We start from the raw sequence: 13,990 nt of genomic DNA on the forward strand, positions 1-13,990 counted from the left end.
TGGCCTGCAGTCATACATGCTGTATATATAATAAAATAAATAAATCTTAAAAAACAACAACAACAACAAAAAAACACAATAAAAAAAGATATAAGAACAGCTAGCAAGAAGCCTGAGCCATTAGGCCAAACAGTTTAAATAATATAAGCATCTGTGTGTTTATTTTATAAGTGTATGTTGGACTGCCGGGACTTGGCAGACCTGGAGAGAAAACTCTAACTACAATGCACAGCGCACACAAAGAAAAAGAGTAGAAGCCGAGTGGAGGTGGATCAGAACCAGTCTTGGACTATAATGAGACCCTATTGAAACACAAAAAGCTCTCAGGAGGCAGAGGAAGGCAGATCTCTGTGAGTTGGAGGCCAGCCTGGTCTACAAAGTGAATTCCAGGACAGCCATGGGCTACATCCATGAATTAAGATGTTTCCTTTAATTCTTAGATGAAGGTGGTTAGGTCTGTAGCACAGAGCTCAGAGCATTTCAGCACATACAGCCAGTGTTCAGACTGCTAGGTCAGAGTCTTGGAGACACACAGTCTTTGGTTTTGTTGCCTATAGCCCATGCAAACCACTTCCTTCTTCTAGAGCTGGGAAAAAACAGGGTAGGAGCAGCCAGATGGTGAGAAGCAGAAGACTGCTCACCACCTGGGACATGCGTTTCTCAAGCTTGCGGGGAAGCTGGTACTTAAACAGGGGAAATGGGGGCCCAGTTCCTTACCCCACTGACATTAGCTGCAAGAAACACATGTGTCCACTTGTATGCTAAGCTCCTGGGCCATGGTGCTAATTGATGCTGGTTTAGTTATAAACCAAGGGTTTGGGGCAGGGCTGGGTTGGTAAAGTGCATGTCTAGCATGAACCCAGGAAGGACACAGTCTAGCATGTCTGTAATCCCAGCACTCAGGAGAAAAGACCGGAGGATCAGAGCCAGTCTGGGCTATAATGAGACCCCCATTGAAACACAAAAAGCAACAACAAAACCCAAAGCTTAAAAAGCAAGGCAAAATGGTCTGGGGCAATGGCTCAGCCTGGTAGAGTGTTTACCATGGAAACACAAGACCTGAGTTTGAATCCCCGAACTCACATAAAAAAGCTGGTGTCCCAGTGCTGGGAGGTGGAGGCAGGTGGATTCCTGGGATTTGCTGACCAGCCAGCCTGGGCCTGCTTGGTGAGCTCCAGGCCAACGACAAAGCAACAAACACAACAAGAAGAAAAGCAGGCCACTGAGATGGTTTCAGTAGGTGGAGGCAATTGCTGCAAGGCTGACTATCTGAGCTGGATCCCCAGAATCCCCAAGGTGTAAGAAGTTGTCCCTTGACAGACAACATTCGTGTGACGGACAATAACACACATGCCCATACACTAAATGTGCACATGTAGAAACATTTTTATATTAACTGTATGGTCACATAAGCAAGCCTGCGGCACAACCAGCTGACATCCTAAAATGGATGGGGGCCTCTCACAGGGTCCCACCAGGGCATTTCTGGCTGCTACGGGGGGGGGGGGGGTTAGGGGGGATGAGGGGGGTGGGGGGGGTCAGCCCTCTACAGGCATACGTAAGAGCGGCACTAAGTGGATCCAGCTGAGTGTGTGTGTGTGTGTGTGTGTGTGTGTGTGTGTGTAACAAATTAAAGAATGGGGTCATGAAGTTGAGAAGGTATAAATTCTCAAAAAATATTAAAGTATAAAATTCTTAGCTAAAAACAACAAAGTTGAACATTGTCCTGTGGAAGACAACCAAGGACACACACACACACACACACACACACACACACACACACACACGGCATGATAGCATACTTACCTGTATCCCAGCATTTGGGAGGTGGAGGCTGGAGGATCAAGAGTTCAAGGCCAGCCTGAGCTACATAGCGAGCAAGACTTTGTCTCAAAATATCAAAGGCTAGGGGTATATCGATCGTAGTGGTAGAACACAGAACACTTACCTAGCACATGCAAGAACCGGAACTTACTCCCTAACACAGCAAAAAGTGAAGAGGAGGAGGAGGAGCCAGGTGGTGGTGGTGGTGATACACACCTTTAACACTCAGGAGACAGAGGCAGGCAGATCTCTCATTTTTGAGGCTAGCCCGGATTCAAAAAAGTTCCAGGACAAAGTGAGTTCAAGGACAGCCAGAGCTGTTACACAGAGAAACCCTGTCTTGAGAAACTTAAAAAAAAAAAGGAAGAAAGGAAGGGAAGGAGGAAGGAAGGGAAGGGAGGGGAGGGAGGGAAGGAGGAAGACAAATAATAGTAAGATATATAATCCCATCACTTGGGAGATTATCAAGAGGAGAATGTCAAGAGTTTGACGTCAACAGTGGGCTATATAGTGATACTAGGCAAGTCTGTCCACAGGACATTGTTTCAAAAACAAAACATGTCTGGTGTATGTCTTAGTCTGAGGAACACGAAGCAAAGGCAGGCAGATCTATGAGTTCAAGGCCATCTAGGGCAACATCGTGAGATACTATCTCTGTTTCAAAACACTGTAGTCCTGGTTACCCCTGGAGTACACTGTGTAGACCAGTCTAGTTGCCAATTCTTCTTGATCCTCCTGCCTTGGCCTCCTCAGTTGCTGGGTGTTGTGGAATATTATTTTGACTGGGCAAAGATGTGTCACATTTGTTTATGCTGCAGAACATTGCTTTAACTGTGTAAAGGTGTGTTACTTTTGTTTATGCTGCATTTGTTTAATTATGTAAAGATGTGTTACATTTGTTTCACCTTGCCTGCCTAAGGCACCTGATTGGTCTAATAAAGAGCTGAATGGCCAATAGCTAGGCAGGAGAGGGACAGGCAGAGAGAAAAAGGAGGAGGAGGAGAAATCTAGGCTCAAGAGAAGAAAGGAACAAGAGAAGGAGGAGAGAATGAGGGAGACGCCGCAGGACAGAAGCCGGACGGACAGAAGCCAGACAGACGCCAGCCAGCAGACTGGAGAAGCAGTGAAAGTAAGATGTACAGAAAGAAGGTAATACGCCCCAAGGCAAAAGGTAGATAAAGAGAAACCGGTTAATTTAAGTTAAAAGAGCTAGAAATGTGTGCAAGCTAGGCTGAGCATTCAAGACTAATAATAAATCCTTGTCATGATTTGGGAGCTGGTTGGTGGCCCAAAAGAGAGAACGCCTGGTCCAGTGGGATTACAAGCGTGAGTCTCTACACCCAACTGAACAGCACCGTTAAACATCGGCAGACTCACTCTGATCTCAGTGGAGGGACTTCACGACAGCTTTGGTCAAGGACAGTGAACTGAGTAAAGATTCTAGCAGTTGACACTGAGCTCTGGGCCACCAAGCTCCCTCCTGCCCCCCCCCCATCCCCTGCAATTGCGACCCTAATCTCAGTCAGCAGGTACCTTTGGTATTCTGAATAAGCATTTATAGATGCAGTTTGCTCAAGGCCTGCTGCCAGGCAGGGGGCCCCAGTTGCTCCTTAGACTATTGCCCTACCCTAGCCGCATGGGAGGTTTTGTTCCGCAGTGACCTGAAGTCTGCTTTTACATTATTCCTGAGTGCTCTTCCCAGGGTGCTGGCGGAACCTGGCTTTAGTTGGCAATGGTTCTTAGTATGTTTTATTAATGTGCTTATTTAGTTAGCATTGTGTGTGTGTGTGTGTGTGTGTGTGTGTGTGTGTGTGTAGAGAGAGACAGACAGACAGACAGACAGACACCGTGGTGCAGATGTGGAGATCAGAGAACAACTTGTAAGAGTTGGCACTCTCCTTTCACCCAGGGGACCTAGAGATCTAACTCAAGTCATCAGGCTTAGGGGCAAGTGTCTGCACCCACTGAGACATCTTACCTGCCCATGATTTCTCTGGCTCTTCAGGGGGCTATGGTAAGATGGACAGTACCCCAGCACCAGGCAGCTCCCATGGATGTTCAGGCTCCTCCCGCCTCTCTGTCACCAGTCCTGTAGACAGTACCCACCCCCAATCCAGGACAAGAGCACCTTACCTCGCCCACCCTGCTCTCCCAGCCAGGTCCTTCACAGCCACTGGTGTCAGGGGACATGAGGGAGGCACTTGGGCCCAAGGGTTATCACTACCTCTTAGCTGTAAGTGACTGCACCTCTATTTACATGAATACTCCCATCCCTGGTGTAAAGATTGCTTAAGCAACATTTACATTCCTGTGGTGAGGACCAGACATGGAAGGAAGGTTCAGCTCCTGTTTGAAAATGAGCACAAGGCTAAAGTCCTTTTGGGGAAAAAAATCTGCCCTTTTCCTAAGGCATGACGCAGCAAGACTGTCTGCTGAGGCAACACTGGCGTCAAGGTGTCTTTGGACCACATACTGCACATGGGGAGGCAGAGAGGCAGGCAGAGCTCTGTGAGTTCAAGTCCAGCCTGGTCTTCATAGCAAGTCCTTGTCTCACAAAAAAACCCCAACAAAAACAACCCCACACAGTGTGACTTGCCTGTAGTCTTAGCACCGGGGAAGCAGAGGCAGGAGGATCAGAGGTTCAAAGTCAAGGCTGGAGAAGTGACTCATGTTAAAAACATTGCTGCCCTTCCAGAGGACCTGGGTTCGATTCCCAGCATCCACATGGTGGCTCACAACTTTCTGTAACTCTGGTTTCAGAGATCTGATGTCTGCCTCGGGCCTCCAAGGGCACCAGGCACACATGTGGTACACAGACACACATGTAGGCCAAACACTCCCCACAAAATAATAAAACGTTAAAAAAAGTTATATAAATAAAAGCCTATAGTATATATTAAAAATAGCTCAAGGTCATCCTTTGTTTCGAGTTCAAGGCCAGTCTGAGCTATACGAGAACCCCCCTTTATAAAAAGGGAGAGGGGAGGGAGGACACTGCTTAAAATGTAACGTCTAGGCTTGTGCCAAACTCCAGTTCATGAAATTTGTATCTTTGAATCTTCTAAGCCCTTATTTATCTCACACCTGAGTTGCTTAATAGAGACGATGTCCTGTTCCTGAAAGGAGCAGGGTACCCTAAGGAGCAGGGCTCCCTAAGGAGCACAGTACCTACCAGGGACAAACACGGCCGTGTATACTAACTCGGAGCCGAACACTCCATCTTCACCCCCTTTATTTTTTGAGATTCCTCTGTATTCTGGCTGGTCTAGAACTTACTATGTAGCCCAGGTTAGCCTCCTATTTGTAGTGGTCTTCCTGCCTCAGCTTCTCATATGCAGGGATTACAGACATGAGCCACTCTGCCCCTTCCCGGCCCCTCCCTGTGGCTTTCAGTTCCTCTGACTGGGGAGCTCCCGGGAAGTGGGGATCCTCTCTCTAGGACTGGAGCGACTCTGTACCCAAGGCGATGGCGTGGAGCCAACGGTCACTTCTGTCTGATCTGGTCTTTAATGGACGCAGGCAGCCAGCGCAAACCTTCGGAACATTTCTCACGTGCCATGTCACAGGCCAAGTTCTATTCACTCCCGGAGCCGGATCAGACCAAGAATACAGCCGAGTTCATCAGAATGAAGATGCTTCAGGCTAGCAGCCAAGCCTCCGTGAAGGCCCAGAAAGGTTCGCGTCACGGTCCTTGTTTGAGCTCAGTCTAGCGTGGCAGAGCTGGCCACTCCTGTCTGCAGCTGACAAGTTGGGGAAAGGGCTGTCTTTTGTGGAGTTGGAGAGGAGAGGCAACCAACCCGGAAAAAGTGCCTGTGAGCCTAGCACAGGGGGATGGAGGCAGGAGGAGCGAAAGTTCAAGATCACCCTTATTTAGGCCAAGGCCAACCGGGGCTAAATGAGACCCTGTCCCAAAACAACAACAAAGTAAGCTCAGTGGGTGCCTGCCCAGTGGCAGGGCCAGCAAGGCAGCTGACATTTCTCTGGGGTGACCTTGATATTGTAAGTGGTGAGACCCAAGTTGGAGGTCAATGTGAAGCTCTGAAGAGAACATACAGGAGTCCCATTTAACGTGACACAAAGCATTCTGCTGTTACCCCAGACAGCACAGGGAAAGCGCCGAGTGGGGCAGCAGGTAATGTGCTTGCCACACGAGCCTGATGGCCTGTGTTGAATCCTCAGATCTACAAAGAAAAGAACTCCCAAAAGTTGTCCTGACTTCTGCAGAAACTCTCACTTTCTCTCACAAACGCACAATAAAAAATAAAAATAGACAGGAGTGGTGGCACACCTCTTTAATCCCAGTACTTGGCAGGTGGGGTTTTTGTGGGTTTGAGGCCAGCTTTCTCTACATAGTGAGTAGCAGGACAGCCAGGGTTACACAAACCCTGTCTCAAATAAAAAACTAAATAAATAAAATTTTAAATAGGTGTGGTGGCACAAGCCTTTAATCCCAGCACTCGGGAGACAGAGGCTGGCAGATCTCTCTGAGTTCAAGGCCAGTCTGGTCTACATAGCAAATACCAGACCATCCAGTGCTGCAGAGTAAGACCCTGTCTTAAAAAGGAAATAAAACAGGGGCTGGAGAGAGAGCTCAGTAGTTAAGAGCACTTGCTGCTCTTGTAGAGGACCTGAGTTCTGTTCGCAGCACCCACATGGTGGCTCCCAACTGGCTGGCTATAACTCTAGTTCCAAGAAATCCTGTGCCCTTTTCTGACCTCTGCAGGCACCAGGCGCACGCAGGACGTATGCAGTGCACTTACATATATACAGGCAAAACAATCATACACATATAAATACAACTAAAAAAATCACAACAAAAATAAAAAGTATGACTGAATTCCTGATTCCCCTGCCTGCCCCACAAGGGCTGAGATTCCAGCCAAGTGCTACTACAATCCAGCACACATGGAGTCTGGCTGGAGTGGGGTTGCTTCCTAGGAGGTGGGAGGAGAGGGGCCTTGGGGTTTGATTCCCTGCAGCAGCAGCAGAGTAGAGGTATGTTAATAACAGAATAGTTTTGTGTTAGTTGAGGGCTGAGGCCAAAGAGTTTCCTCCGTGGTAGAGCATTCACCACCACTCAAGAGGCACTGGGTTCAATCTCCAGGAAAAACATTTTCCCTCTGGGCATGATAGGGCTTGCCTTTAATGCCAGCACTCAGATCTCTGATCTCTGTGGGTTGAGGCCAGCTTGGTCTACACAGCAAGTATCATGCCAGAGCTGTAATAAGACCCTCTCTTAAAAAATTATAATAGTCTTCAGACATTTGTTATTTATTTAGCATATGCCAAGCACCAGGTAAAGAACTGGGCATGAGGGCAGAGTGGAAACAGATAACTAAACGGTGAGGCCAACACAAGATCAGCAACAGGAGCCTGGGAGAGGCCACTGGCCTAGCATCAATGGAAAAGGACAGCCAGGTAAGGTTTCCTCCAAAACTACTTTCTGAGCCAAGTCTTCAAAGAGTGTGACTAAGACCAATCAAATGGCCCCTCGGACTCCTGCACTGTACCTCTTCTAGAAGCCTGAGCTGTGGTGTGAGTCAGACCACAGGAAAACACAAGGGGACAGGAGCCAGGAAACGTTCCGCCTCCCTTCCTGGAAAAATCTAGAACACACCAGCACTATGTTCTGCCTCCTTGTCACCAAGACCCCAACTTCTGTGTTTAAGTATCACCAAGGTACCGAAACTACTGGAAGGGCTTGAACGCCCTCCAAGCATCAAGCGCTTTATTAAGTGAAGCCAAGTCCAGCCTAGTGGAGATGGAAGCTCTGTAAACACCTTCCCCCAGGACCTTCACGTCCCAGCAGCAAGGCCAGTGGGGACTTGGACCCCCTTCCCGGAACCACATTAGCACGATTGGGAACCAGTCGCTTGAGGCAGTAAAAACCGAATCTTGAAGGACAGAGCCTGCCCCAGGTAATAAGAACCCTTTTCGCTATCTGTGCCTTGATTTCCCCAATACCAAAACTGCAGCAAGAACGACTGAGCCTCTGCCAATTCCTCCAGGGGGTGATCGGCCAGGAAGATCGGAGAACGCCCTGAGGGTGTTTTGCTAAGTCCACGGGCGTGGCGAGCAGGTGGCCAGTAGCCGCATAGTTACTCGGGCGCAGACAGGTGCTCGCAGGCTCGGTGCGCGCTGCCACCTGGGCCACCCATGCCAGGCAGCTCGCGCGCCGGTGCCTCAGCGTGTCCTCTGGGCGTGCAGTGCCCAACCGGGACATGCGATCGCAGGCCCGCCTCTCTGCCTGCCCGCGGTCCCTGGTGTCCGAGCTGAAGCAGCCGGCGGGCAACCCTGGCCCGCCCGGAACCGGGGCTTCCTGGAGGCGGAGCCGCGCCGCCCACCCGCCGCTGCTCACCAGTTCCCGGAGCCCACGATGCACACTTTCAGAGGCGCCGCTGCCATGGCCAAGCCGGATCGCTGCTGCACACTCTGCTTCCCAGGGCCCAGCCGGATCACTGCAGCAAACTGGATCGCTGCTGCACGCGTAGTGCCTCCCAGGCCAGCGCTCACCTCCCCAGGATCCGCCTAGTGTTGCCGCTCCGAGCGACCCCGCCCCGCCCTCCTCTCCACCAATGGCCACTGCCACCCCTCCTGGGCGCCTAGGGCCACAGCTGACAGCCGGGAGGACCCGCCCCACCACTCCCAAGAACCACTGCGCACGCCTGGTCCAGGCGGGTGGCCTGGTCAGCCTCCGGTGTCGCTCCACCCCTGCCCGAGGAATGTTGGGATGTGTAGTCCACCTCCCTACAGGCTCCTGGACCGTAGTTCTAGGCGCACCACGTGCAGGCCGATGTCATTGCGCAGAGACTCGGTCCTGGAGTTCCCGCTGTTGTGTTGCACTGTCCAGGACGGAGCTGGACCGACCCAGCCTGCAGAGGTGTCACCTATTCGCTCTCTGCCCAGGGAGAGCTGTCAGTTAAGGGTGGAACCCAGAGAGGCTAACCCGTTGACTCTGAATTAATTCATTCAGATTTGGGCTCCTTGCCTGCACCTGCTTTAACAGCATCTGCCAAATTCGTATAAACTGGACAGATGTAGGCACCCACGAATTTCTTAGCGAGCCTGGAGCTTCTAAGGCCTCCTGCCCTTGACCTGACAGTATTTGCTCTACAGGGCTGGGATTGTAGTTCAATTGGTAGAGGGCTACTAGATTGAACCCAGGAAGTGGTGAGTTCAATGTCCAGTGCCTGGTGGCTCTGGCCTGTAATCACAGCATATGGGAGATGGAGAGAGGACCTGAAATCCCAGGTTATCCTTGGCCATATAAACAGTGGGAGGCCACCTTGTCACCTAGTCTCAAACACCCTTGCATTTCGGGATGGAAAATTTGTCTACACAGGGTTAAAACAGAAACTTAGCCCTTATGCACTCACAGGGCAGGATTTGCTCCTTCCCTGTGCTTGCCAGGGCTTCACTGATCGGTCTGTGGTTGGTTGGTTTGTGGTTTGAAGCTCATACATCTCTCCTTCCTCACAAAACTATCGAAGCTAAGCACGAGTCTCCAAAACTGTGATTAAAAACTGTATATGGGGATGCTCATGCCGAGGCCACAGAAAACGGTGATAGTGGGGTGTGCTGTAACCCCAGCTCCAGGGAGGCGCAGGCAGGAGGACCAGCAGTTTGAAGTCATCCTTATCTACACAGTGAGTTTGAGGCCAATGTGGTTTCCGTGAGATCCTGGCACAAAACAAAAACAAGTGCCACCTCCCAGCGGTGGTCCTCTGACCGTCCCTGTGCTCTGCCATACATGCGTCCACTCTCTCACACATAAAATAATAATGATAAATGACAAGCAAAATAATCATAAGAAACGAAATCATTTTAACTCATTTTTTGGAGAGAGGGTCTCACAATGTAGCCCTGGCTGGCCTGAAACATGCTGAAGACCAGGTTGGCCTAGTACTTACTTTATAGACGAGGCTAGCCTCAGAGGCACAGAGATCGGCCTGCCTCTTCCTCCTAAGTGCTGGGGTGAAAGGTAAGTGCCTGGATTAAGTTAAATTAATGCCTGGATTAAAATAAATTTAGTTTTAGAATAGGTTTATTTCCAGCACTCTGGAGGCAGAGGCAGATGAGTCTCTGTGAGTTGAGGCCAGCCTGGCCCACATAGCGAGTTCTAGGTCAGCCAGGGCCAAATAGTGAGACCATCTCAAACAAAACAAAACAAAACAAAAAAAAAAAAAAAAAAAAAAAAAAAGAAGTCAAACTGGGTGTAGTGATACATGCCTTTAATCCCCAGATAGGCAGGTCTGTGTGGATTGGAGACCATCCTGACCTATATAGCCTGGTGATGCAGTGAGGCCCTGTCCTAAAGAAAGGAAAGAGAGACTAGAAAAATAGAAGAACAGACCTAGAATCTGCAAACTGCTACAAGTTAATCTTTAACCCTTGTGTAGGCATACCCCAAACCAAATACACCAGAGGCCCCAGGGGTGAGGGGTTTACAGCCCTCAGAATTTTAAAGTTCAAAGATGGGTACATGTGGTGCGTGGTGGCTGTAATTTCAGTGCCTGGGATGTGGAGGCAGGAAGATCAGAAGGTCATCTGTGGCTGGATAATGAGTTCCAGACCAGCCTGGGATACAGGAGACCCTGTCTTTCTCCCGCGAGAAGGCAAACAGCTGGAGTGATTGAGAAAGGGGCCTTTGGCAAGATGACACCACCATAGAAGGGTGGGTTTCTGGGGGAGCTGAAGAGTGGTCTGACAAATACGAACTGGAACAAAAGGCTGTGGAGAAGGGGTCCCCACGGGGTGCAGGGAGCACCGTGTACAACACTGGAGCCCACAGGGAGCACCCTGCGTGACACTGGAGCCCACAGGGAGCACCCTGCGTGACACTGGAGCCCACAGGGAGCACCGTGCACAACACTGGAGCCCACAGGGAGCACCCTGCGTGACACTGGAGCCCACAGGGAGCACCCTGCGTGATACTGGAGCCCACAGGGAACACCCTGCGTGACACTGGAGCCCACAGGGAGCACCCTGCGTGACACTGGAGCCCACAGGGAGCACCCTGCGTGACACTGGAGCCCACAGGGAGCACCCTGCGTGACACTGGAGCCCACAGGGAGCACCCTGCGTGACACTGGAGCCCACAGGGAGCACCATGCACAACCCTGGACCCCAGTGCCTCATGGGCACTGTTGATGAGCCTAAGGTGGGCATTTCCCAATAGATGGAAATGAGAAAGCACCGAGTGAGCTAGCCTTAGCTCTGCATGTTGCTAGCTCTGGTCGGTTTAATTCTGAGTGCAGGAGTGAGTATGAGTTTTGCTTCCAGAAGGTGTAGATATAAATGGATGGCAAAGAAGTCAAGTTTGGCTGTTAGGACTCAAACTGCAGAGTTGGAGAGGCTCTCCACGAGGTCAGAATGACTAGAAATCAAGAGTGCTTTTCTCTCTCTCTCCCCCTCTCTCTGTTTCCCCTCCCCCCTCTCCCCCTCTCTTCCTCTTTCTTCTACTCTCACCCCCTCTCTCCCTCTCCCTCCTCTCTTTGTTTGGTGGCCTCAGGGTTGAATCCTGGGCCTTGTGTGGTAGGCAGGAGTTCTACCACTTACCTATGTGGCCACCCTTTTCTCATTTCGAGATAGCCTCTTGGTAAGTTGCCTAGGCCCTTCTGTGCTTGGATTTAATATACAGCCCACTCTGACCTGGAATTCACGACCCCTTTGTTTCTGCCTCCGAAGTTCTGGAGTTACAGGTGTGCACTACCACGCCAGGCTCGCAGTCCACTCTAAAATAGTTGCTTGTGTTTATTGTTTGGCTTTGGTGTTTGTGTGCATGTGTGGCAGGTGCATCTGTGTGCCCAAGGGTGTCATTGGGCACCTTTTTCTATAGATCTCTATTCCATCTTTTGAGACAAAAGTCTTTCACTGAACCTGGAGCTCACCAATTTGGTTAGACTGGCTGGCTAGCAAGGTCTCTTGGATCCTCCTGCCTCTGATTCCAAGGCATAGTTATTATGGACTCAGGCTGTATCTCTGGCTTTTTATGTGGGTATTTGGGATCTGAACCTGGGTCCTCACAGCAAGCACTTTACCAACTGAGCAACTGCCCCAGCCTGGTTTATTTATTTTTCCCTTAAGGTTTATTTTATTTTTTTATTTTTATTTTTTATTTATTTATTTTTTTTTTGGTTTTTCGAGACAGGGTTTCTCTGTGTAGCTTTGCGCCTTTTCCTAGAACTCACTTGGTAGCCCAGGCTGGCCTCGAACTCACAGAGATCCGCCTGGCTCTGCCTCCCGAGTGCTGGGATTAAAGGCGTGCGCCACCACCGCCCGGCTTATTTTATTTTTATGTGTATGTATACATGTGTGTATGGCACTCATGTGCTGTGCCCAGGGAAGCCAGAGAGAGCATCAGATCCCCTGAGCTGCTGACACGGTGCTGGGAACTGAACTATCCCATGGAAGGGCAGCAAGTGTTCTTAGCTGCTGAGCCATCCTTCCAACTCCTTGATTTTTGCTTTTGGAGACAGGGTCTCACTACGAAGCCTTGCTGGGGAGAGACTATCTGCACCTTCAATTCAGCACTCCCACCACCATTTTTTGCCCTAATGTGCCCAGTACAGTCTCTGAGGGTGATATTTGTTTTTTGTACAGCAGGCTACAAGTGCAATTGCCCATCTTCAATATTGCTATTGACAGTCCCATGAGAAATCACGGATTTTTGGCTGGAGAAACAATGCCTGGGTCTGGAAACTTCTAAAGAGCTTTGATCTCTCTTCCTTGGGGGGATACAGACACAACAGATGAAAGGTAGCATCCTCAGCTCACGAGAGCCAAATAGAGCTGCAGACACTTACCAGTAGGGTGTGTCAACTGTCATTTGTTCACGTCAAAATTTATTCAATTATCAAAGAGGTTTGTGTATTAGGTTTTGTCTGTTAACTGCACTTTTTTTTTTGACAAGTCCCTTAAATCGGAATGCAGTGAAGTTTGTCTATGTATCTGTGTATTGATGTATCTGCCTACCTACCTATTTATGTGGAGACAGTCTCTTACTGTTCAGCTCTGGCTAGCCTGAAACATAACACATAGAACTTCTTGACCTTGAACTGTTGGCTATTCTCCTGCCTCTGCTTCCTGAGTGCTGGGGTTGCAGGTGAGGTCTGTGGCCCCTGGCTTTCTGTTGTTTCTTTTTTTGTTTATGTTTCTATGCAATATTCTTGTTGTCGTTTTTGTGGTTTTATTCTTGACTCAGAGATAGAAGCCAGGGTTTTATACCTTCTGGGAATGCAATGCCACTGAGTTACAGCCCTGAGTTCTGTTCCCAGAATCCATGCTGGGTGGCTCACAACCACTTGTACCTCTGGCCTTTATGAGCACACTGGTGAGTGTGAGCTCCCACACATATCACATGCCCACATGAATGTATACGTACACCACAGCCATACCCACATAAGAACCATTAACCAATCATGGTGACACATGCCTATAATTCCAGCTTGGGAGACGTAGGCAGGAGGATTGAAAGTTCAAAGTCGGGACTAGAGAGATGGCTCAGCCCTTAAGAGCACTGACGGCTCTTCTAGTGGACCTGGGTTCAATTCACATGGGGGCTCATGGCTGTCTGTGACTCCAGTTCCAGGGGATCTGACACCCTCACACAGACATGCAAGCAGGACACCAATGCACATGAAATAAAAATAAATAAAAAGTTAAGTTCAAGGTCATCTTCAAGTATGAAGCCAGCCTAAGCTGTAAGAGAAACATCTTAAGAAACTAAACAACAAAAGAGCCTACTATGAGCCAGGCCTGATAAAGCAAGCCTGAATTCCAGCTACTGAGGAGGCAGTATCAGGAGGATGGCAAGTTCAAGAGCTTCCTGGGTTAAAGAGTAAGTTCAAGACCAGTGTAAGTAATTTAAAAAAAAAAAAAAAAAAAAGACTGGGGCTGGAAGATGGCTCTTGGGGTAAAGGTGCCTGCTGCCAAGTTTGATGACTTGAGTTCGATTCCCATAACCTACTTGGTGGAATGGACTTCTGTAAGTTGTCCTTTGACCTCCACATGAGCTCTGTGACATATTTATGTGCTCCCCACTAAATAAACATAATAAAATGTAAAATGAATAGTAAAAAGTAAAAGTGAAGGCTGAGATATAGAGTTCAGAGATACCGAGCAAGTGGGAGACATGAGGTTCAGTCCCCATCACCACAGATAATAA

General features: G+C 49.3%; 1 protein-coding gene across 1 annotated transcript in view; it reads right to left on the reverse strand.

Moving 5' to 3' along the window:
- Nucleotides 1–8,371, reverse strand: part of Gpd1l (glycerol-3-phosphate dehydrogenase 1 like) — a 41,978-nt gene extending 33,607 nt beyond the window's left edge. Inside the window, exon 1 of the mRNA XM_059268824.1 lies at nt 8,183–8,371. Coding sequence (XP_059124807.1) covers nt 8,183–8,229 — 47 coding nt within the window. The 5' untranslated portion in view covers nt 8,230–8,371. The remainder of the gene's footprint in view (nt 1–8,182) is intronic.
- Nucleotides 8,372–13,990: the final 5,619 nt, after the last annotated feature.

Source organism: Peromyscus eremicus, chromosome 7, assembly GCF_949786415.1.
Source record: "Peromyscus eremicus chromosome 7, PerEre_H2_v1, whole genome shotgun sequence".
Lineage (NCBI taxonomy): Eukaryota > Metazoa > Chordata > Mammalia > Rodentia > Cricetidae > Peromyscus > Peromyscus eremicus.